Here is a 25,462-nt window from a genome sequence, read left to right as displayed (position 1 = left end):
TCAGTTCTTTGCTCCATTCATCTTTCACTCAATCCTGACTAGTCTCCCAGTCCCTACCGCTTAAAAACATCCCCACAACATAATGCTGCCACCACCACGCTTCACCATAGGAATGGTGCCAGGTTTCCTCCAAAACGTGACACTTGGCATTCAGGCCAAAGAGTTCAATCTTGGTTTCATCAGACCAGAGAATCTTGTTTCTCATGGTCCGAGTCCTTTAGGTGCCTTTTGGCAAACTCCAAGCGGGCTCTTTTGTGCGCCTTTTCCTGAAGAGTGGCTTCTGTCTGGCCACTCTACCATAAAGGCCTGATTGGTGGAGTGCTGCAGAGATGGGAGAACCTTCTAGAAGGACAACCATCTCCACAGAGGACCTCTGTCAGAGTGATGATTGGGGTTCATGGGCACTTCCCTGAGGCCTTTCTCCCCCGACTGCTCGGTTTGCCTGGGCGGTTCAAAACTTATTCAATTTAAGAATGGAGGCCACTGTGTTCTTGGGGACCTTCAATGCTGTAGACATTTTTTGGTACTCTTCCCCCAGATCTGTGCTGCCAGAGTGTCTGAGCTCTCCTGTCTCAGAGCTCTACAGACAATTCCTTCCACTTCATGGCTTGGTTTTTGCTCTGACATGCACTGTTAACTGTGGGACCTTATAGACAGGTGTCTCTTTCCAAATCATGTCCAATCAATTGAATTGTAGAAGTTGTAAAAACATTAAGGATGATCAATGGAAACAGGATGCACCGGAGCTCCATTTCGAGTCACATAGCAAAGAGTCTGAATACGTAAAACGTAAATAAGGTATTTTGTATTTTTTGGGTACAAAAAAATAAAATGTTTTGCTTTGTTATTATGGTGTATTAATGAGTAAAAACCTTTAATTTAATCAATTTTAGAATAAGGCTGTAACGTAACAAAATGTGGAAAAGGGGAAGGGGTCTGAATACCAAATGCAATCTGTGCTCCTTAATGAATTTGATATGATAGGACATTTGGTAAAATTGTATCAGTATAACATGAAGTGACCAAGTCTAGTATTATGCCAAAACTCCTGGTAAGGTTTTGCTTGTCCCTTTTTGCTGTTCATTCCCCTTGAAATAAACACTAACCTCTAGAATGAAAACCATACATATGCTTTATTTATTTCAATAAAATACACAATGAATTGAAATGGATTTAAGTTATCTAATCATTTGCTCATGATTCTCCTTAATAAACACTTATGTTGAAAAGGTCTGTACATCAGTGATTCTCAAGACACAGAGTCCCAACGTCATTCTAACATAACAGTAACGTCACTCCGACGTTAGTCACGTTGCTTTCTAACATTACTGCAACACTTCTGTAACCAAAATGTTTCTCTCATTATCTTCATGGTGTTGCTCTAACGTTACCATAACATTGTCCAACCTTACAATAACAATTCCTTTCCACCAGTGTCACATCTCTGTACAGCAGATCTACAATATGTACAGTAACTTCCTGTGCAAGGCCCAATCAGAGTAAAGCCTTACACATGCTGTCCAATCAAATATCCCCTACACACTGTCCAATCAAAGTAGCCTTACACACAATGTGCATCCGAAAGAAATCCTAGAAAATCTAAATCAGTTATTATTGAGAAGAGAGGAGCCACCAGAGAGTGAGAGCGCAGCGTGGGGGAGAGGCGAGCAACCGGAATGTGTGTGTGTGTGTGGGGGGGGCACCGGAATGTGTGTGTGGGGGGGGCACCGGAATGTGTGTGTGTGTGGGGGGCACCGGAATGTGTGTGTGGGGGGGGCACCGGAATGTGTGTGTGTGTGGGGGGCACCGGAATGTGTGTGTGTGTGGGGGGGGCACCGGAATGTGTGTGTGTGTGGGGGGCACCGGAATGTGTGTGTGTGTGGGGGGCACCGGAATGTGTGTGTGTGTGGGGGGCACCGGAATGTGTGTGTGTGTGGGGGGCACCGGAATGTGTGTGTGGGGGGGGCACCGGAATGTGTGTGTGTGTGGGGGGCACCGGAATGTGTGTGTGGGGGGCACCGGAATGTGTGTGTGTGTGGGGGGCACCGGAATGTGTGTGTGTGGGGGGGGCACCGGAATGTGTGTGTGTGGGGGGCACCGGAATGTGTGTGTGTGGGGGGCACCGGAATGTGTGTGTGTGGGGGGCACGGAATGTGTGTGTGGGGGGCACCGGAATGTGTGTGTGTGTGGGGGGGGCACCGGAATGTGTGTGTGTGTGGGGGGGCACCGGAATGTGTGTGTGTGTGTGGGGGGGCACCGGAATGTGGAGGGGAGACGAGGCTCCTTTTCAAATACATGTTTCAGATGAAAAAAGGGATGAGAGAAGAGGAGCATGCAGCCACTGGAGATACAACACAGTACAACACAATGCAGTGTTCAGGTTACTGACTGAGCTTTAACTACTGACCTACAGTCAGCTCTCCAGGACCAGGGAGAGAGAGCACTGAATTAGTCCCTGGGAGGAGTGGGGAGCAGTGTGTATGTCTGGTTACATGGACCCTGGGAGTGTGTGTGTATTTCTGGTTAAATGGCCCTACAAACAGTGTGTGTGTATTAGTATGTATTTATTTTGCATGGCCCCTGGGAGTGTGTGTCTAAGTGTATACTCCCTAGTGGAGTGGGCAGGTAGTTAAAGGCCCAGTCTTTAGGGGGCAGCAGCCTCCTCTTGAGTGGAGGCAGAAGGGGTATCATGGTGAATGGAGACCACTCCAGAGGACTTGAACTTGGGCAGGTGGAGGCCAAACTTGTTCTCCACGCCAGCGAAGGTGGCCGTAGCCAGACGGTAACCGCCCACGTGGTCAGCACTGACCGGAGGAAGCTCCGAGATACGAGACTTAGGAGTGGGCTCAGACCCTGACGGACGACTGGAGAGAGAAAGATAGGGAAATGGGAGACATTGTATGATAACTTGCGTTATAACAGTGGGGAGAGTGTGTGTGTGTGTACTTACTGCCCTCCGAAGTCCACATTTAACCACCGCTGTAGAAGCTCATAGGTCACCAGAGTCACCCCAAACTGAGGAGAGGATCGACACATACGAGCTGGGGAGAGAGACAGAGTAAGCAAATTCCCATTTCCACACACACACACACACACACACACACACACACACACACCTCCAGCTCCCTTCCACAGTGCTCTGAATCCCTCCTCGTGCATGATTTTCCTGAAGCAGTCCGTGACTCCAGTGTAGGTGGTCTGTCCCGCCCTCGCTGCTACCTGCAGGCGCGTCTTGATGACATCAGCAGGCGTCACCAGGGAGGCAGCAGGGATACCTGGGAAATGGAGTCAAAGGGTATCACCTGTGGCTATGACTGTTTTTGACAGTCAAATAAAATGGAATTGCATCGCTCGGTAGGTGTATGTGTACCGCCGATGGCTCCAGCAGCTAACAGCTGTAATGCGCCCAGTCTTCCCTGCTCGTCGGCGAACTGAGCCTTGGTGTGGGCGTACACTGGGAAGAAGATGGCTGAGAAAGGGATGTCTCTCAAGAAACACGCTTTAGCACCCTACATACACAAAGGGTAAGTGACAGACATTTTCAATCAAAAGGCCTTTGTTTCTCAAAATACAAGCACAATTGCCACCAGACGTAAATGGTCAAACACACACCTTGTAGAGGCCGAACAAGCCGAGGTCTCGGATGACACTGAGGGCGCTGATTCTAGGTCCTGTGGTGATCTCTCCTGCCACCTGCAATCTGATCTTGACTATCTCCAGCGGGTTAGTAAAGACCACCTGGGAACCCCCTGCCTGCGGAGAGAGAGACATAGGGGACATGAGGAAGGGAGGGTTGCTACCACAGCCTCCCATTTAAGTAGGATTAGGTGGAATAGAATGAGCGGGGTTTAGGGTTGGGAAGTTTGAGTGAGATGGAACAGACTTGTTTATGTGCTGCTGTGCGGTTTGTTGCTAACGTTTCATGCTGCAAACCCAGCTTCAGACGCAATCGTTAGGCACGGGTCATTTATGTGTAGGAAAGGATGAAACAGAATCTGTGCCACCAGTAAGTACAGATAGTAGTAGAAATCCCCTCGCACAGTCCCCGCAACCAGACAACTTTCTCATGGCTTCTGGAGGGAAATTCTGTAGGAATGCTCAACCGGTGTAGCTCATTCAGCCGACAGAAACTTTCAATCGGTTCTCCCCTTTAAGCAACGAGTCAGAGTCTCCTCTATCCGTTACAGGGTCTGAGACACCGAAGCCCCCCACCATTAGCTCTGACAAATTGAAAACTCTAGTCATTGGCGACTCCATTACCCGCAGTATTAGACTTAAAAAGAATAATCCAGTAATCATACACTGTTTACCGGGGGGCAGGGCTACCGACGTTAAGGCTAATCTGAAGATGGTGCTGGCTAAGGCTAAAACTGACGAGTGTAGAGAGTACAGAGATATTATTATCCACGTCGGCACCAACGATGTTAGGGTGAAATAGTCAGAGGTCACCATTTCAATATTATCGCTTGCACAGTGCTCCTTGGGATGTTTAAAGCTTGGGAAATCATTTTGTATCCAAATCCGGCTTTAAACTTCTTCACAACAGTATCTCGGACCTGCCTGGTGTGTTCCTTGTTCTTCATGATGCTCTCTGCGCTTTTAACGGACCTCTGAGACTATCACAGTGCAGGTGCATTTATACGGAGACTTGATTACACACAGGTGGATTCTATTCATCATCATTAGTCATTTAAGTCAACATTGGATCATTCAGAGATCCTCACTGAACTTCTGGAGAGAGTTTGCTGTACTGAAAGTAAAGGGTCGGAATAATTTTGCACGCCCAATTTTTCAGTTTTTGATTTGTTAAAAAAGTTTGAGATATCCAATAAATGTCGTTCCACTTCATGACTGTGTCCCACTTGTTGATTCTTCACAAAAAAATACAGTTTTATATCTTTATGTTTGAAGCCTGAAATGTGGCAAAAGGTCGCAAAGTTCAAGGGGGCCGAATACTTTCGCAAGGCACTGTATATATATATATATATATATTTTTTTTTTTACACCTTTATTTAATCTTTATTTAACTAGGCAAGTCAGTTAATAACACATTCTTATTTTCAATTACGGCCTAGGAACAGTGGGTTAACTGCCCCGTCCAGGGGCAGAACGACAGATTTTCACCTTGTCAGCTCGGGTGATTCAATCTTGCAAACGTACAGTTAACTAGTCCAACGCTCTAACCACCTGCCTCTCATTGCACTCCACGAGGAGACTGCCTGTTACGCGAATGCAGTAATCCAAGTTAAGTTGCTAGCTAGCATTAAACTTATCTTATAAAAAACAATCAATCAATCAATCATAATCACTAGTTAACTACACAGGGTTGATGATATTACTAGTTTATCTAGTGTGTCCTGCGTTGCATATAATCGATGCGGTGCGTATCGTTGCTCCAATGTGTACCTAACCATGAACATCAATCCCTTTTTTTTTACCTTGCAGTTAACCCACTGTTCCTAGGCAGCCATTGAAAGTAAGAATGTGTTCAAAACAGCAGTGTCCAAAAATACCGATTTCCGATTGTTATGAAAACTTGAAATCGGCCCTAATTAATCGGCCATTCCGATTAATCGGTCGACCTCTACAAGACACAGGCCTCCTTACTGTCCCTAGAATGTGGTGGAGATCTTCGTGGGCTATACTCGGCCTTGTCTCAGCGTAGTAGGTTGGTGGTTGAAGATGTCCCTCTAGTGGTGTCCTGCCCGTTTGGCCCTGTCCGGGGGGTATCGTCGGACAGGGCCACAGTGTCTCCCGATCTCTCCCGTCTCAGCCTCCAGTATTTATGCTGCAATAGTTTGCGTCGGGGGGCTAGGGTCAGTCTGTTATATCTGGTGTATTTCTCCTGTCTTATCCAGTGTCCTGTGTGAATTTAAGTATGCTCCTTCTAATTCTCTCTCTCCTCTGAGGACCTGAGCCCTAGGACCATGCCTCAGGACTACCTGGCCTGAAGACTCCTTGCTCTCCCCAGTCCACCTGGTCATGCTGCTGCTCCAGTTTCAACTGTTCTGCTTGCGGCTATGGAACCCTGAACTGTTCACTGGACGTGCCACCTTGTCCCAGACCTGCTGTTTTGGACTCTCTCTCTACCGCACCTGCTGTCTCTAACTCTGAATGATCGGCTATGAAAAGCCAGCTGACATTTACTCCTGAGGTGCTGACCTGTTGCACCCTCCACAACCACTGTGATTATTATTATCTGACCCTGCTGGTCATCTATGTACATTTGAACATCTTGGCCATGTTCTGTTATAATCTCCATCCGGCACAGCCAGAAGAGGACTGGCCACCCCTCATAGCCTGCTTTCTCTCTAGGTTCTGGCCTTTCTAGGGAGATGTTCCTAGCCACTGTGCTTCTGCATTGCTTGCTGTTTTGGGTTTTAGGATGGGTTTCTGTACAGCACTTCTGTGACATCAGCTGATGTAAAAAGGGCTTTATAAATACATTTGATTGACCAGTCTTACTCACACAGGCTCCAGCCAGCACCTCCGCAGCAAAGGGAATGGTGTCGCCTTTACCGGTGAACTTATCTCTCACAAAGTCATTCACCTACAGGGAGAGAGGGGGTAGAGAGAGAGGGGAAATCAGCAGAGATACTACAGAGGGAATTGTCAGGAACCTCTTAGAAAGAATTTAGTGTTAATTAAGGATTCATCTCCATAGTGATTGGCTGAGTGAACAGGAGGGAGAGGAGTTTGACTCACTGTGAGTTTGATGGCCTTCTCTGGAGCCACGCCTATGAGCTGGGGAAGAAGACCTGGAGAGCAGCATGGGAGATTGAGTCCACACATGACATGAACCACATCTCACGATGACTAGTTTCTCAGGGTAGAAGGAGAGAAGGGAGAAGAGTGCAGGGATGAGAATGAAGGAAAGGGAAGAATTAAAAGGACCAAGGAAGAAGTGAATGGATGGATGCAGGTTTAGTGTTGCAGTGTGGGTGAGCCAACACTAGATGGGAGCCTTCAGTCCTTTTCCCATTAACAGAAGTTAGAGCAGAAGGAGGAGAGCAGTGAAAATAAACTCAGCAAAAAAAGAAACGTCCCTTTTTCAGGAGAATTTGTAAAAATACAAATAACTTAACAGATGTTCATTGTAAAGGGTTTAAACACTTTTTCCCATTCTTGGGATAAACTATAAACAATTAATGAACATGCACCCGTGGAACAGTCGTTAAACCACTAACAGCTTACAGTCGGTAGGCAATTAAGGTCACTAAAGAGGCCTTTCTACTGACTCTGAAAAACACCAAAAGAAATATGCCCAGGGTCCCTGCTCATCTGCGTGAATGTGCCTTAGGCATGCTGCAAGGAGGCATGAGGACTGCAGATGTGGCCAGGGCAATAAATTGCAATGCCTGTACTGTGAGATGCCTAAGACAGCGCCACAGGGAGACAGGACGGACAGCTGATCGTCCTTGCAGTGGCAGACCACGTGTAACACCTACACAGGATCGGTACATCTGAACATCACACCTGCGGGACAGGTACACAGGATGGCAACAACAACTGCCCGAGTTACACCAGGAACGCACAATCAGTACTCAGACTGTCCACAATAGGCTGACAGAGGCTGGACTGAGGTCTTGAAGGCCTGTCTGGTCAGCGCGTGCCTTACAACATCACCTGCAACAGCGTCGCCTATGGGCACAAACCCACCGTTGCTGGACCAGACAGGACTGGGAAAAAGTGCTCTTCACTGATGAGTCGCAGTTTTGTCTCACGAGGGGTGATGGTCGGATTCGCGTTTATCGTCGAAGGAATGAGCGTTACACCGAGGCCTGTACTCTGGAGCGGGATCGATTTGGAGGTGGAGGGTCTGTGTCACAGCATCATCGGACTGAGCTTGTTGTCATTGCAGGCAATCTCAACGCTGTGTGTTACAGGGAAGACATCCTCCTCCCTCATGTGGTACCCTTCCTGCAGGCTTATCCTGACAGGACCTTCCAGCATGACAATGCCACCAGCCATACTGCTCGTTCTGTGCGGGGGGGGGGGCATTCCCCCCAGAAATATCCAGGAACTTGCAGGTGCCTTGATGGAAGAGTGGAGTAACATCGCACAGCAAGAACTGGCAAATCTGGTGCAGTACATGAGGAGGAGATACACTGCAGTACTTAATGCAGCTGGTGGCCAACCCAGATACTGACTGTTACTTTTGATTTTGACCCCCCCCTTTGTTCAGGGACACATTCAATTTCTGTTAGTCACATGTCTGTGGAACTTGTTCAGTTTATGTCTTAGTATTTGAATCTTGTGATGTTCATACAAATATTTACACATGTTAAGTTTGCTGAAAATAAACAGTTGACAGTTAGAGGACATTTCTTTTTTTGCTGAGTGTAGGTAAAAGAAGAGCAGGATATGAAAAATGTGGAACAGGAGAAAAGAGTGGAGGAGACAGGGATAGAAAGAGAGATAAAGAGCAGAAGAGATGGATAGAGGGGAAAACAGCAGCCATGAGGGGAAGAAGAGCGATCAGGAGAGCAGCCATGAGGGGAAGAAGAGCGATCAGGAGAGCAGCCATGAGGGGAAGAAGAGCGATCAGGAGAGCAGCCATGAGGGGAAGAAGAGCGATCAGGAGAGCAGCCATGAGGGGAAGAAGAGCGATCAGGAGAGCAGCCATGAGGGGAAGAAGAGCGATCAGGAGAGCAGCCATGAGGGGAAGAAGAGCGATCAGGAGAGCAGCCATGAGGGGAAGAAGAGCGATCAGGAGAGCAGCCATGAGGGGAAGAAGAGCGATCAGGAGAGCAGCCATGAGGGGAAGAAGAGCGATCAGGAGAGCAGCCATGAGGGGAAGAAGAGCGATCAGGAGAGCAGCCATGAGGGGATGAAGAGCGATCAGGAGAGCAGCCATGAGGGGAAGAAGAGCGATCAGGAGAGCAGCCATGAGGGGATGAAGAGCGATCAGGAGAGCAGCCATGAGGGGAAGAAGAGCGATCAGGAGAGCAGCCATGAGGGGATGAAGAGCGATCAGGAGAGCAGCCATGAGGGGAAGAAGAGCGATCAGGAGAGCAGCCATGAGGGGATGAAGAGCGATCAGGAGAGCAGCCATGAGGGGAAGAGGTGTCTGTCCGTACCTCTGTAGAAGCCGAAGAAGCCTTCATAGCGCAGCACCTTCTTGGCACAGTCAAAGCTGTTCTTGTACATCAGTTCTCCTACGAACGAGCCTGTACTCCTCTGGTTCTGCATCCTGGTCTTAACCAGGTCTATAGGATACACCGCCGTGGCTCCCGTAGCTACACACACACAGTCTTGTTTTACTAACCTTGTGAGGACACAGTTGATTCCTATTCTAAATCCTATTTTCGCTAACCCCGAAACCTAACCTTAACCCTAAACCTAACCTTCAACAAGCAAGCCTAATTGTTTTTATTTTTGGTTTGTTGTATTTTACCCCCTTTTCCGATCTCGTCTCATTGCCGGCCTGCCACAAGAGCTCGATGAGCCAAGTAAAGCCCCCCGGCAAAACCCTTGCCAAACCCCCACGAAGCTGGGCCAATTGTACGCTGCCCTATGGGACTCCCGATCACGTCCGGTTGTGATACAGCCCGTGATTGAACACGGGTCTGTAGTGACGCACCTAGCACTACTATGCAGTGCCTTAGACCACTGCACCACTTGGGAGGCCCCCTAATTTAAACCCTAAACTGCCTAGAAATAGTCAAAATGTCCCCAGTTGGGAGAACTTCTGTTCCGTTTAATATGCTATAGTTAAATTATTCTATAGTTAAACATGTCTGTCGACATACACAGAAGATTTGAACCATCTCAAATGAGCTTCTAAGTGTGCTATTGAAACTGGAAATATTTCAAATGTACTATCCCTTACCTGAAACCTTACCCCCATCCCTTACCTCACCCCCCTTACTGCATCCCCCCCTCCCCAGGCCCTTACTGCATCCCCAGGCCCTTACTGCATCCCCAGGCCCTTACTGCATCCCCAGGCCCTTACTGCATCCCCAGGCCCTTACTGCATCCCCAGGCCCTTACTGCATCCCCAGGCCCTTACTGCATCCCCAGGCCCTTACTGCATCCCCAGGCCCTTACTGCATCCCCAGGCCCTTACTGCATCACCACTCCCTTACTGCATCACCACTCCCTTACCCCTCCCCAGTCCCTTACCTCCAGCAATTGAGCCCAAGCTGAAACGGTAGGCTGACTCTGCAACCTGCAGCAACACTGACCTGGAACCATCACCCTGGCTCTGCTATAGAGGGACAGGGAGAGAGAGAGAGCATGCATGCTCATTTACTTGAGCGCACACACACACACCAGTGCGCGCACACACTATCACACCCACCCACACACACACACTAGCACACCCACCCACACTAGCACACACACACACAAACAAACTAGCACACACACACACACCAGCACACACAAACTGAAAGAGTGAACCACTGCTTTTAATCAGGGCAAGGTGACCGGAAACATCACCGAATACAAACAGTGTAGCTATTCCCTCCGCAAGGCAATCAAACAAGCTAAGCGTCAGTATAGAGACAAAGTAGAGTTGCAATTCAACAGCCCAGACACGAGAGGTATGTGGCAGGGTCTGCAGTCAATCACAGACTACAAAAGAAAACCAGCCCAGTCGCAGACCCCGATGTCCTGCTCCCATACAAACTAAAAAACTTCTATGTAAGAATGCTGTTCAGACTACAGCTCAGCATTTAACACCATAGTTCCCTCCAAACTCGCCATTAAGCTTAAGAACCTGGGTCTCGATCCTGCCCTGTGCAACTGTGTCCTGGACTCTGACGAGACGCCCCCAGGTGGTGAGGGTAGGAAACAACATCTCCACCCCGCTGATCCTCAACACTGGGGAGAAGATGGAAAGTTTTAAGTTCCTCTGCGTAAACATCACGGACAAACTGAAATGGTCCACGCAGACAGACAGTGTGTTGAAGGCGCAACAGCGCCTCTTCAACCTCAGGAGGCTGAAGAAATTTGGATTGTCACCACTCAAACTTTTACAGATGCACAATCGAGAGCATCTTGTCGGGCTGTATCACCGCCAGGTACGGCAACTGCTCCGCCCACAACCGTAAGGCTCTCAAGAGGGTAGTGAGGTCTGCACAACGCATCGCCGGGGGCAAACTACCTGCTCTCCAGGATGCCTACACCACCCAATGTCACAGGAAGGCCATAAAGGTCATCAAGGACAACAACCACCCGAGCCACTGCCTGTTCACCCCACTATCATCCAGAAGGCGCGGTCAGTACAGAAGGCGAGGTCATGCATGCTCATTTACTTGAGCGCACACACAAGCACACCCACCCACGCACGCGCACACTCAGACACTGGCGCGCGCACACACAGACACTGGCGCGCGCACACACAGACACTGGCGCGCGCACACACAGACACTGGCGTGCGCACACACAGACACTGGCGTGCGCACACACAGACACTGGCGCACACACAGACACTAGCACACACAGACAGGTCTCTTACCTGTTTCTGTATCTCAGCCAGGTGATAGGGCAGCGCTCCCTCCTCCAGTGGGGCTATCCTCTCAATGTCAGAAACGTTCAGACGTCTGAGGCAAAACACAGCACCATTACCAGACAGTATTCAATAAGCTTGCCCCAGCATTCTGAACAGGTATGGTTGTGTAAGGCACACACATATTATGCATACAGTGCAAGGCTGAAGAGCAATACTCATGCATGTGTTTACCCAGAGTGGGAGTGCAGGCCTGATAACTGGTACAGGATGTCGATCTCCATGGGAGAGATCTGGCCAAACTTGTTAGCAGCAAAGATAAACTCCTCTAGAGAGAGGGAGATCAAGAGGGAGGAAGAGGGGAAGAGAAACAGTGTGATAGAGAAAAAGAGATGGTTAACAAGTCTGCATAACACAGACATACTACATAGAGATTGAGAGAGCTCTCCAAGACTCTTCAACATGACAGTTCCTCTGCTGGTAGCTAACAGATGACTGGGAAGGGTGATCCCACTACTCCTCTCACATGTCCGGAACAGGGTACTCCCCAGGATTTTTTAACAAAGTGATTCTGCTGAGTACGGCCGGGGAGGAGACCCAGAGGGTGGTAGTGCCCCCCTTTGGACTCAGAGATTTGGGCGTTTAACAACTGCCATTTCCCGCAATCTAGAGCAAAAAAGTGACTTATGAGAAAAGCACAACAAAAAAACGAAGATTAAATAGAAGTAGTTAATTTTTTATTTGTTTTATTACATAGTGGAGCAGCCAGTCCACAAAGGTGGAGCAGTGCCTCTCGCATTCTTTGGGGAGAACCCTGGTGTGTCGGTACAGTACAGTGTGTGTGGAAGGGTATACGATTGGTATGGATGGGAATACGTGTGTTCCAATCTAGTGACCAGTGTGTTACAATCTAGTGACCAGTGTGTTACAATCTAGTGACCAGTGTGTTACAATCTAGTGACCAGTGTGTTACCTCTAGTGACCAGTGTGTTACCTCTAGTGACCAGTGTATCCTTGCGGCTACCGGCCAGTGTGTTACCTCTAGTGACCAGTGTGTTACCTTTAGTGACCAGTGTATCCTTGCGGCTACCGGCCAGTGTGTTACCTCTAGTGACCAGTGTGTTCCCTCTAGTGACCAGTGTGTTACCTTTAGTGACCAGTGTATCCTTGCGGCTACCGGCCAGTGTGCTGTAGATCTTGCGGATCAGCTCCATGTTGTTTAAGAGAGAGTTAAATGCGTTGAAGTAGGAGAAGCTGACCATGTGAGAGGTGCTGCCCCCCGCAGCCTGGGAGAACAATCACACAGAGGAGGGTCAGAACAGCCAGGCCTCCCCCTGACCTCCCCAACACACCATCACATTTACAGTACACACACGCTCTTACCGAAACCAGGTTTTCCTCCACAAACGGTGTGAGCACGTGGTGTCGGATAGTGGCCATGATGTCACTAAAGTCCATGGCAGAGATTGTGCCGCTTTTGTTCTTGTCCTTCTGGGCAAAGGCCTGGCGCGCATGTTCCAACTGTAACTCCTGTAGACAAAGAAGACTGTGTGTGTCTGTGTCTGTGTGTCTGTGTGTCTGTGTGTGTGTGTGTCTGTGTCTGTGTGTGTGTGTACCTGTAGGAACTGGGTGAACTCGAGGTAGCTAAGGCGTTTTTTGCGATCGTGTCCAAAGTGCAGGCGGATGAACTCACAGTCCCAGTTAAAGGGGATGTGGTGGTGCACTGTGGTCTGGCTGAAGATGTCCCGCACATTCTCTGGTAAAGGGGAGGATAAAGTGAGAGAGAACCATAGAATTGGAATGAGTAGAATGGGCTTGCCATCGAATGCAATGTGTTGGGAGAAAAGGCGGCCATATTGGGTGTACCATTTTAAAATGTCTTCACATCTCAGAAATCTGTTTCTTTCTGTGAACACAGGGACAATCTGTTCTACTCATTCTAATTCTATGCCAGATTCATCAGATTTAGAATTACAGTAACCTTTAGGCTGAGTGAGTATACTAACAATTTTTACAAGGCATGCCAGGCACACACACCCCCTCTCAAGCACTAAAAAGTGTGTGAGAGTGATTTAGAGAGAACGTAATAGTGTGCTAAATCGTAATCCCATTTAACAATTAAATTATTGCAACATTTTCTGGGCTGAAACCATGGGAACAGTTGACGAAAGCATGTACACACAGTAACGTACCAAAAGAGATGTCTCCAGTGCCAGTCTTGTCAAACAGCTGGAAGGCTACGATGAAGAGGGCATCCGGAACACACAGCACCGACTCAAATGCTAAGAACTCCTGGAACGAGATCAGCCTGTGTGTGTTTTGTGGAAAGAGAGAAAGAAAATAGTACAAATAAAGAACTACCCTTGAAAGAATTGGTGTGTAAAATTTTTTGACTGGAACTACTGTACATCAGATAGGTGCAGTGAAATGTGTTGTTTTACAGGGTCAGACATAATACTAGTGTGCCTGCCCCCTGGGGAATATTAGGGTAAAGTGCTTTGCTCAAGGGCACAGCTAGATTTTTTTTTTACCTTGTTGGCTTTGGTATTTGAACCAGTAACTTTTGGTTACTGACCCAACACTAACTTCTAGGCTACCTGACGCTAGGCTACCTGGAAACTGCTTGTGTCTGTGTAGCGGTATTGTAAGAGAGGGGTAAAGATAAATATTAGGCAGGTATTAACCCTGCTGAAAGGAAAAGAGTAGGATAGATGGAGTACTGCTACCAGGCACACATCAGCCGAAGAGAGGGTAGCCTGTTTGCCAGATATCTTCTCTCTCCACTGGCTAACACACACACGTCACAGCACAGGGGTAATCCAAACATTAATACCGCATACAATAGTAATGGCTGAGCAATTTAAACAACTTCATAGAAACAATTGACAAGAAAGAACCCAGTCATCAACATTAGAGGATTTGCAATATTCTGTATTACCTCACAGTGGAGGAGTGGGGGTAATGAATGGGTGTGTCGGGGGGATGTTCATAGACAAAACAAAGAAGGCCTTAAAAAAAATGTAATTACATTTTTCTTTTTTTAAAAAGGAGTCTTGGCCAAATGCAAATAGTCCCCCACGATGTTACAAATAACTATGAGTGGTGGGTGGAATCAGGCGCAGAGAGCAGGGTTCTGTCATTTATCAAATTTATTTCACCGGTGCAACCAAAACGATCACGCCAACACACAGGGCGTATATAAGTTGCCAGTCCAAAACAACAGGACAAAATAGACCGGAGAATAAAGATATGAAAACAAATCACACCATCAAACATAGAGTAACAATTAACAAGCCTGCACAAATACCCAGTGGGCCTAGTGCCCTTAAATACCCTACAAACAAACCCTAATACAAAACAGGTATACCCAATTAACCAATAACCAACACAAACGGAAAAAGGAATCGATGGCAGCTAATAGGCCGGTGACGACGACCGCCGAGCCTCTCCCGAACAGGAAGAGGCACCCTCTTCAGCGAGGTTCGTGACACCTAAATGAAATGATAAAATATTCACCCCACAAGTTCAAATTGGCTGTACTTAAACTCTTTAATATCATCCTCGGCTCTGGCATATTCTCCAATATTTGGAACCAAGGACTGATCACCCCAAGCCACAAAAGTGGAGGCAAATTTGACCCCAATTACTACCGTGGGATGTGTGTCAACATCAACCTTGGGAAAACCCTCTGCATTATCATTAACAGCAGACTTGTACATTGTCAGTGAAAACAATGTACTGATCAAATGTCAAAAATGGGCTTCTTACCAAATTACCGTACGACAGAACAAATATTCACCCTGTACACCCTAATTGACAAACAAACCAAAACAAAGGCAAAGTCTTATCATGCTCAGTTGACATAAATGCTTATGACTCAATTTGGCATGAGGATCTGCTATTCAAAATTTATGGAAACTGGTGTTGGGGGAAAAACATAAAACATAATAAAATTCATGTACACAAACACAAACATTTCTTCCCACAGGGTCGTGGGGTGAGACAGGGATGCAGCTTTAGCCCCACCCTCTTCAACATATATATCAATGAATTGGCGAGGGCACTAGAACAGTCTGCAGCACCTGGCCTCCGAGAAACACTTGCGGCTTGGTAGCTGATATTTGTGGTTAATTGTACCTAGCAGCTTTTTAAAGCCTGGCATTTCTACTGTAAAGATTGGAACCATATCTTTCGCTATAAAATAGGCCACTGCATCCGTTATCTCAAATTTTTCTTGTCATAAAGGGGAACTAATTTGGGTATGAAAGTTGGTCTTTTAGCAGACGTTTTGGGAATTGGGCGACTGGAATCGGCATAGTCTCACGCATTCCTCCAATTCCTGATGTAAAGGGTTTGTTGTACTTCTGCTTTTTGTAGCAATTGTCTTTCGACACATTTTGCACAGGACATTTGTTTGCTGAACATCAGACCCCTTAAACCCAAACCATTTCCATATGTCTGAAAAAACATTGCTGCCCTTTTTGGGATGATTTCAGCTTCACGAGAGGCTGAGCTGGCTTCCTCACTTGGTTTGGTGGAACTCTTACCGCCGCTACACTTCTCCGGTGTGGTTACGATTTGTGAAAGGCTGTCTAGGGTTGTGATTGGTGGATAACCTCTGTGCACGTGTTGTCAGGCAACTTGGACATGATTAGACTTGGGGCTGACAGAGACGAGACAGTGAGATGCTGCTCATGCTGCTGGTGGTTCTCTGATCCACCTCTACGCAGACGACACCATTCTGTATACTTCTGGCCCTTCTTTGGACACTGTTAACTAACCTCCAGACGAGCTTCAATGCCATACAACTCTCCTTCCGTGGCCTCCAACTGCTCTTAAATGAAAGTAAAACTAAATGCATTTTCTTCAACCGATCGCTGCCCGCACCTGCCTGTCCGTCCAGCATCACTACTCTGAACGGTTCTGACTTAGAATATGTGGACAACTACAAATACCTAGGTGTCTGGTTAGACTGTGAACTCTCCTTCCAGACCAACATTAAGCATCTCCAATCCAAAATTAAATCTATCATCGGCTTCCTATTTCACAACAAAGCATCCTTCACTCATGCTGCCAAACATACCCTTGAAAAACCGACTTTCCTGCCAATCTGTGACTTCAGCAATGTAATTTACAAAATAGCCGCCAACACTCTACTCAGCAAATTGGATGCAGTCTATCACAGTGCCATCTGTTTTGTCACCAAAGCCTCATATACTACCCACCACTGCAACCTGTATGCTCTCGTTGGCTGGTCCTTGCTTCATAGTCGTTGCCAAACCCACTGGCTCCAGGTCATCTCTAAGTCTTTGCTATGTAAAGCCCCGCCTTATCTCAGCTCACTGGTCACCATAGCAGCACCCACCCGTAGCACGCGCTCCAGCAGGTAAATTTCACTGGTCACCCCCAAAGCCAATTCTACCTTTGGACGCCTCACCTTCTAGTTCTCTGCTGCCAATGACGAACGAAAATGCAAAAAATAAATCACTGAAGCTGGAGACTCATATCTCCCTCACTAGCTTTAAGCACCAGCTGTCAGAGCAGCTCACAGATCACTGCACCTGTAAATAGCCTATCCAACGACCTCATCACCATACTGTTATTATAATTGTTTTGCTTCACAGTATCTCTACTTGCACATTCAACTTCTGCACATCAATCTCTCCAGTGTTTAATTGCTAAATTGTATTATTTTGCCACAATGGCCTATTTATTGCCTTACCTCATTTGCAAACACTGTATATAGACCGTTTCTCTATTGTATTATTGACTGTATGTTTGTTTATTCCATGTGTAACTGTGTTGTTTGTGTCGCACTGCTTTGCTTTATCTTGGCCAGGTCGCCGTTGTAAATGAGAACTTGATCGCCCTAACTAGAATCTGAAGTCAAATGTCTGCTGACATTTGACATCTGTCTGCAGCAGCAGGCTCGTAAGCATTCATTCAAACAGCACTTTCGTGCGTTTTGCCAGCAGCTCTTCGCAAGCACAGCACTGTTTATGACTTCAAGCCCATCAGCCTAATGGCTGGTGTAACCAATGTGAAATGGCTAGCTAGTTAGCTGGGTGTGCGCTAACAGCGTTTCAAACGTCAATCGCTCTGAGACTTGGAGTAGTTATTCCTCTTGCTCTGCAAGGGCCGCGGCTTTTGTGGAGCGATGGGTAACGCTGCTTCGAGTGTGGCTGTTGTCAATGTGTTCCTGGTTCGAGCCCAGGTAGGGGCGAGGAGAGGGACGGAAACAAATGGTAGAGAGAGAAATATTCTTATAAATACTATATTAAATTAAAACTTCTTACCTTGGAATATTGAAGTCTCATGTTAAAAGGAACCACCAACTTTCATATGTTCTCATGTTTTGAGCAAGGAACTCAAATGCTAGCTTTTTTACATGGCACATATTGTACTTTTACTTCTCCAACACTTTGTTTTTGCATTATTTATACCAAATTGAATATGTTTCATTATTATTTGAGGCTAAATTGATTTTTATTGATGTATTATATAAAGTTAAAATAAGTGTTCATTCACTATTGTTGTAATTGTCATTATTAAATTTTTAATCGGGATCGGCCGATCCCGATTTTTTTTGGCCCTCCAATAATTGGTATCGGTGTTGAAAAATCATAATCGGTCGACCTCTAGTGCCAAGCTTGTAGCGTCATACCGAAGAAGACTCGAGGCTGTAATCGCTGCCAAATAATTACTTGACCCATTGGGGGGAAAAAATAGAAAAACTGAGTAAACTACAATGCTATTTGGCACAAAACAGAGAGTACACAAACTCAGTGTACAGACTCAGTGAGCATAGCCTTATTATTGAGAGGCCACTGTAGGCAGACCTGGCTCTCAAAACAAATTCAAGATTTATGACCTGTTGCCACAAGAAAAGGGCAACCAGTGAATAACAAACACCATTGTAAATAGAACCCATATGTATTTCCCTTTTGTACTTTAACTATTTGCACATTGTTACAAAACTGCATATAGCCATAATATGACATTCCAAATGTCTCTATACCTTTGGTACTTTTGTGAGTGTAATGTTTACTGTAAATTTTTTATTTCTTATTATCTATTTCATTTGCTTTGGCAATGTAAACATATGTCCCATGCAAATAAAGCCCTTTGAATTGAAATGAGACACAGGAGAGAGAAATAGAAAGGGAAGGAGACAAGGCAGGATGATTGAGCAACTGTTCCACAGAAAAGGAGAAGAGAGAGAGAAGGGAGGCAGCTCTTTACCCATCTTTTGGTGAAGAGAGGGTGTGCGAAATAAAGATAGACAGAGGAGGATGACAGAGAGAGGGTGAATGTAGGCAGCTCCTTACCCGTCCTTGGTGGTATCAGCTACACCTGCGATGAGCTGGACAGTTTTGGGGTTGTGATGGATCTGTGTGTGCAGGCCCAGGTATTTCTGCACAAAGTCCCCCGGGGTCATCAACTTCTCGCCATCTGCATCCACCACACTGGCATGCTGGAGGGGTTATGACAGAGTCACACTGGGTCCCTTCCTTGTACTGTTATAACAATCATAACCCTGAGCATTATCGACTCCTCTGTCATGCTTAGAAGGGTTACAACAGAAACCCACATCACGTCATTTTGAGTTTCCTGCTAAACACTGACATGTTGAGGGGGGTTAGGACAGAATGCATACAGGTGGAGTTCGAGTTCCTGACTTAACTCTCATCCATCACACTGGCACGCTAAGGTGGTTCTAAATGTGACGCTATAATGTCGCTCTTACTTCTTCTCGGGTAGACACACACGATTAGGGCATTGATTTTGTTAAGGCCTCACACTCTGCCAGTATAAACTGTGCCCTGTGTGTAGACACTGTCTGAACAACTGGAAAGCCTATATACATAAGATATACCCAATCAATGAGCATCACTCTCCAAATAACTACGTATGACAATAGCCACAGGAAGTAGTTTGGGGGTGCTGCGATTTCTTTCTTGCCCCTGTCTATATCAGACCACTAACACAGGACTAGTAAAGGCCCAGTGCACTACTTTTGTGAAAATAATTTAAACTAAATGTGAGAGTGTTTACCAGCATGTGACTTGAGTTTGATAATTATCTGTACAAAACAGTTAATATGAAAATACTTATGGAATATAAAAATACTTCCTTGAAATGTTTTCCAGTCTCTTGAAATACTTTGCAAATGCAACTTTTTCTACATTAAAATGAACATTTCAGTTTCCTTTACATTTTAGTAGATGCTCTAATCCAGAGCAAATAACAGTAGTGGGTGTATACATTTTCACACTGGCCCCCCATTGGAATCGAACCCACAACCCTAGCATTGCAAGCGCTATGCTCTACCAACTGAGCCACATCACCACAAACCACTTGATGTCTCAATGCACTAAATGTTTTTCCATCATGGTGATGGAAAGTCTACAGGTACAAACCTAGATGACCAGCCTATGTACAATACAGTAATATACATTTACATTAAGTGGTTTGTAAGGATGGTAAATTAATGCTGTACAAAGTGGTTGTTTTTCATGTTATTTGATCAAGAAAAATATTTAATTTGATGTAAATGTTTGAGAACAGGGTTTTGTTCTTTCTGGATTCCATTAGAATGACAGAATCACAGAGAATCGGACAGAGCAGCAACTCTTACAATTCCAACTATTGAATCCTGCAAGATACTGTTCTTCATTATACAACCACCTTTTTTGCCAAAGCGGAGATTGAAAGATTTTTTGCTGTGCAACAGACATCTATATTGGTCTGCTAATACTGGTAAAGGCACAGTGCACCACTTTATTAATACAGTTAATTTTTTTAATTCTGATTTTTCAGGGGGTGCTGCAGCACCCTCAGCACACCTACCCGCAGTTATGCATATGACTTGACATGTCCGACTAACAACTAAAGGTGAACTAGCCTATTTACAAAGATTTCTTAGAGGAATAAGAACTTTGTAGAAAGTATTTTGTGTAAGGTCTCTTTAACTAACCTTTCATTTTAGTAATTTAGCAGACACTCTTATCCAGAGCGACTGACAGGAGCAATTAGGGTTAAGAAACTAGCACAAGGGCACACTGACCAATTTTTCATCTAGTCGGCTCGGACTAGCTGTCGCCCCAGCTTTGTGAGCTAAGCCATCTTAGGCTTTATGTTATGTTTTCAGTAGCTCTATTAGCCCATACAAGGCACTGACTACTGTTTCATCCACAGAGCCATGAAGGATCAAGCACAACAGTGTGCAACTGTGAATACACTTTAGAAGAGCCCTTATTTATGTTCAACATGGAACTCACAGCTTCAGCGGGTTCTGAGAAATGCTGAATACTAAATGTTTTGACTAATACATGACCTCTAAACTCTCACATGACATACAGTATGTAAAATGTGTATAACCCCTTTTGTATAGCCTAATGTACCATCTGCTAACTGACCAGGTGGAAGCTATGATCCCTTATTGATGTCACTTGTTATATCCACTTCAATCAGTGTAGAAGGAGAGGAGACAGGTTAAAGAAGGATTTGTAAGCCTTAAGACATTGTGTATATGTGTGTCATTCAAAGAGTGAATGGGCAAGACAAAATATTTAAGTGCCTTTGAACAGGTTATTAGGTGCCAGGCGCACTGGTTTGTGTGTGTCAAGAATTGCAAAAACTGCAGCTACTCTTCTTAAGGTTCACACAAAACATGTAATAATACTGAAAATTAATAGTCAAGAACAGCTCAAGGACAGAACTACATAAAGTGTGTGGGTTGGTCTTTAAAGAGCATGGTGACACAGCTCCCCACAAGATTCCATCAAGCTAAATCATGACTTCAGTTCACCCTGGGGGGATTGTGACCCTAGATGTTTCCCCAAGGAACTCCGTTTCGCATCATCTTCCTGATGGCGGAGGTTAGGATTTAGGGAGGGTAGCTGATTCCAAGCTGAGATTGTGAGTCACTTTGCATATAAACTGTGCATAGTGATTATTTGAGGCAGGCTAAAGTTGAAGGACAAATAGTTGTTCTTACCTTCTGAAAGATAACCTTCAATTCGCTCGGGTCTGCCCGTTTGGTGGATTGCACCTGCCAAGCAATATGATTAAGATAAAAATGTTAAGGTAAATGACTCGTTCTGCAGAAAAAACAAGTACACAGCGACTAGTTACATTTACATAATGTAAACGGTTAACTAGCTGTTTGGTTTTGTAATCAATACTAGCTAGCTGACACTGGGATAGTGTGTCTCCTTGTAATTTGACATTTCAAATGAAAAGATACCAAAAGCAAAGAGGACTTGAAAGACTGCTATCCTACAAGACATATAATTATTGTCAAAACGAATGCTAATGCAAAGTATGACACCAACTGTTACTGCAGGTGAGTTGACCAGGAAACACTGCTACTGCTAACTAGCTAGCTACTGGCTAGTTAGCTACAGTAACGTTACTTAAAAGATGAAGACACAAACCCTTCTTCAAATGACTCGTTAGGTTTAAAAACAGCAAAGAACAGAACGGATAAGAGGGTATTTAGACACACGATGGTACTTGAGTGATGCGGATGTCATTATTGCACAATCTTGTGAGTTCGTAAATAGCTAGTATCGCAATGTTAATCAGATGTAGACGCTAGCCTTATCGCTAACTCCGCCTAGTGGATATTCATTCAAGGCCAGAGACCGGGCGTTACCGCAGTGATGCACGGAGCAATGAATGTCCTACACCCGACAAAAAGAGACTCAAGTAATCCTTTAAACGATATAGTCATATACCCAATACAAAACAGATCAAACATGCAGACAACATTAAAAGCGATTTCTGAAACGTAAAGCAAGCGATGCCGAAGTCACCTTGACCGCCATGTTGGTTTTGACGTCACGTACAGTTAGCTGGCGCAGGCGCTTTCACTGCAGAATTCAAAATAAATGAATTGAAAAGCAAACTCCGGTCTAATCTGAGACGGTTGTATCAACCCCACTATTCTAGTCTAGTGCGTGTCCCTCTGACTCTGTTCTAAAAATGTGTGTGTGTGTCTCTTCAGCTGTAGCGGTCGTGGTTCGAGCATTCCAAGGATGATGTAAGGACACGTTTCTATTGCACAGTGTCTAAGCCTGAGTGAAAAGTGAAAACAGACTGCTAGCTATTCATACCAATCGAATAATTAACCTGGCCACACAAATACAGTAGCCTATTTGTGGGAGAACAAATATTGCATAGCATAACCGTGAGTAGTAGAGGTGCTGAGGGTGCTGCAGCACCTCCTGAAAAATCATATAAAAAAAAAGATATATATATTCATATTTTTGCACTGAGCCTTTAATTCTCCTGCAAACTACTTCCTATGTTGCATATACCAATATGCTACACATCATTCAATCATTGAATGACCTGTAGACTCTCTCAGAGGCTGAAACTCACTCAACCTGATTGACTGGAAGAAAAAAAACATGAAGCAGGTGTATAAACCAATAACACACATCTTGTAATGTTATGTTAGGCCAAACTTGTGAAAGCCATTTCAACTAAAGGTTATGTTGACTAGTTTATTGATAGGGCCTAAATTCAAATGGCAAGTTTTCCCATCCCATTGTTCTCCAGGTTGAAATAAAAAATTGGAAACCAAACCTATAAGCAATGTGTGTAAACACCCCCCCCCCTTTTCGAAGATCTGAAATCAGTTTAAAGCTGACACCCTTTTGCCAAGCCCAGGCCAGAACACAGAGTATGTGTGCCTTAACTCTGCTACAATCCAGTTAAGTGCAGAGGGCTTTAATGGGAACTGTCTCATGTGTAATGAGGAAAGAGGAGAATAGCCAACTGGGACACTCTATCTGCTCTGTCCTGTTTTCCTCTCTCTCTCTCTCTCTCTCAATTCAATTTCCACTTAAGGGGAAACATATGTTTACAGTGACACAGAAAGTGAAATAGATAATAAGCAAAAGTCAAATTAACAATACAAAATGTACAGTAAACATTGCACACATTCCAAAATAATAGAAATATTTCAAATGTCATTACGTCTACATACAGTGTTGAATGCCATGGCGGAGATCTTTGTGGGCTATACTCAGCCTGGTCTCAGGATGGTAAGTTGGTGGTTGAAGATAACCCTCTAGTGGTGTGGGGGCTGTGCTTTGGCAAAGTGGGTGGGGTTATATCCTTCCTGTTTGGCCCTGTCCGGGTGTATCATGGGATGGGGCCACAGTGTCTCCTGACCCCTCCTGTCTCAGCCTCCAGTATTTATGCTGCAGTAGTTTATATGTCGGGGAGCTAGGGTCAGTTTGTTATATCTGGAGTACTTCTCCTGTCTTATCCGGTGTCCTGTGTGAATTTAAGTATGCTCTCTCTAATTCTCTTTTCTCTCTTTCTTGCTCTCTCTCGGAGGACCTGAGCCCTATAACCATGCCTCAGGACTATCTGGCATGATGACTCCTTGCTGTCCCCAGTCCACCTAGCCTTGCTGCTGCTCAAGTCTCAACTGTTCTGCCTGTGGCTATGGAACCCTGACCCTGTTCACCGGACATGCTACCTGTCCCAGACCTGCTGTTTTCAACTCTCTAGAGACAGCGGGAGTGGTAGACATACTCTTAATGATCGGCTATGAAAAGCCAACTGACCTTTACTCCTGAGGTGCTGACTTGCTGCACCCTTGACAACTACTGTGATTATTATTGTTTGACCATGCTGGTCATTTATGAACATTTGAACATCTTGGCCATGTTCTGTTAAAATCTAATACTTTATATTTGAGATTCTTCAAAGTAGCCCCCCTTTGCCATGATGACAGCTTTGCACACTCTTGACATTCTCTCAACCAGCTTCACCTGAAATGCTTTTTCAACAGTCTTGAAGGAGTTCCCACATATGCTGAGCACTTGTTGGCTGCTTTTCCCTCAGTTTGTGGTCCAACTCATTCCAAACCATCTCAATTGGGTTGAGGTCGGGTGATTGTGGAGACCAGGTCATCTGATGCAGTACTCCATCCCTCTCATTTTTGGTCAAATAGCCCTTACACAGCCTGGTGGTGTGTTGGGCCACTGTCCTGTTGAACAAATGATAGTCCCACTAAGCGCAAACCAGATGGGATGGCATATCGATGCAGAATGCTGTGGAGCCATGCTGGTTAAGTGTGCCTTGAATTCTAAATAAATCACAGACAGTATCACCAGCAACACACCATCACACCTACTTTTCCATGCTTCACGGTGGGAACCATACATGCGGTGACCATCGTTCACCTACTCTGCATCTCACAAAGACTGCTGCTGTTGGAAAGAAAAAACTCAAAATTGGACTCATCAGACCAAAGGACAGATTTCCACCGGTCTAATGTTCATTGTTCATGTTTCTTGGCCCAAGCCAGCCTCTTCTTATTATTGATGTCCTTTAGTAGTGGTTTCTTTGCAGCAATTAGACCATGAAGGCCTGATTCACACAATATCCTCTGAACAGTTGATGATGAGATGTGTCAGTTACTTGAACTCTGAGAAGCATTTATTTGGGCTGCAATCTGAGGTGGAGTTAACTCTAATGAACTTATCCTGAACTTATCCTACAGCAGAGGTAACTCTGGGTCTTCCTTTCCTGTGGCGGTCCTCATGAGAGCCAGTTTCATCACAGCACTTGATGGTTTTTGCGACTGCACTTGAAGAAAATGTAAAAGTTCTTGAAATGTTCCGTATTGACTGACTTTTATGTCTTAAAGTAATGATGGACTGTCGTTTTCTCTTTGCTTATTTGATCTGTTCTTGCCATAAAATGGACTTGATCTTTTACCAAATAGGGCTATCTTCTGTATACCACCCCTACCTTGTCACAACACAACTGATTGACTCAAACGGATTAAGAAGTTCATAAATTATTTTAAGAAGGCACACTTGTTAACTGAAATGCATTCCAGGAGCTTCCTCATGAAGCTGGTTGAGAGAAATATAAGAGTGTGCAAAGCTGTCATCAAGGCAAAGGGTGGCTACTTTGAAGAATATGAAATATAAAATACATTTTGATTTGTTTAACACTTTTTGGGTTACTACATGA

At 45.4% G+C, this 25,462-nt stretch overlaps 1 protein-coding gene and 1 long non-coding RNA gene across 3 annotated transcripts; both read right to left on the bottom strand.

Moving 5' to 3' along the window:
* Positions 1–2,523: 2,523 nt before the first annotated feature.
* On the bottom strand, positions 2,524–22,507 carry slc25a12 (solute carrier family 25 member 12). 2 transcript variants are annotated; one of them, XM_024436171.2, is made up of 18 exons: positions 22,276–22,507; positions 21,456–21,509; positions 18,784–18,929; positions 13,648–13,763; positions 13,072–13,211; positions 12,839–12,985; positions 12,603–12,741; positions 11,690–11,783; positions 11,465–11,549; positions 10,126–10,210; positions 9,081–9,239; positions 6,706–6,758; positions 6,470–6,550; positions 3,613–3,753; positions 3,371–3,509; positions 3,117–3,275; positions 2,951–3,041; positions 2,524–2,864 (listed from the first exon to the last, which is right to left on the bottom strand). In XM_024436171.2, the coding sequence occupies exons 1-18, from the start codon at positions 22,285–22,287 to the stop codon at positions 2,645–2,647; spliced, it is 2,061 nt and encodes a 686-aa protein (XP_024291939.1). In that variant the 5' UTR covers positions 22,288–22,507; the 3' UTR covers positions 2,524–2,644. The 2 variants fall into 2 exon arrangements, with proteins under 2 accessions (XP_024291939.1, XP_024291940.1); XM_024436172.2 differs by lacking the exon at positions 22,276–22,507 and adding an exon at positions 21,895–22,260.
* On the bottom strand, positions 12,181–12,573 carry LOC112260813. The gene is made up of 2 exons (XR_002955059.1): positions 12,495–12,573; positions 12,181–12,449 (listed from the first exon to the last, which is right to left on the bottom strand). It is a non-coding gene; the product is annotated as an uncharacterized LOC112260813 (long non-coding RNA).
* Positions 22,508–25,462: the final 2,955 nt, after the last annotated feature.

Source organism: Oncorhynchus tshawytscha, linkage group LG10 (genome assembly GCF_018296145.1).
Source record: "Oncorhynchus tshawytscha isolate Ot180627B linkage group LG10, Otsh_v2.0, whole genome shotgun sequence".
Lineage (NCBI taxonomy): Eukaryota > Metazoa > Chordata > Actinopteri > Salmoniformes > Salmonidae > Oncorhynchus > Oncorhynchus tshawytscha.
This window is presented reverse-complemented; position numbering and strand designations above follow the sequence as displayed.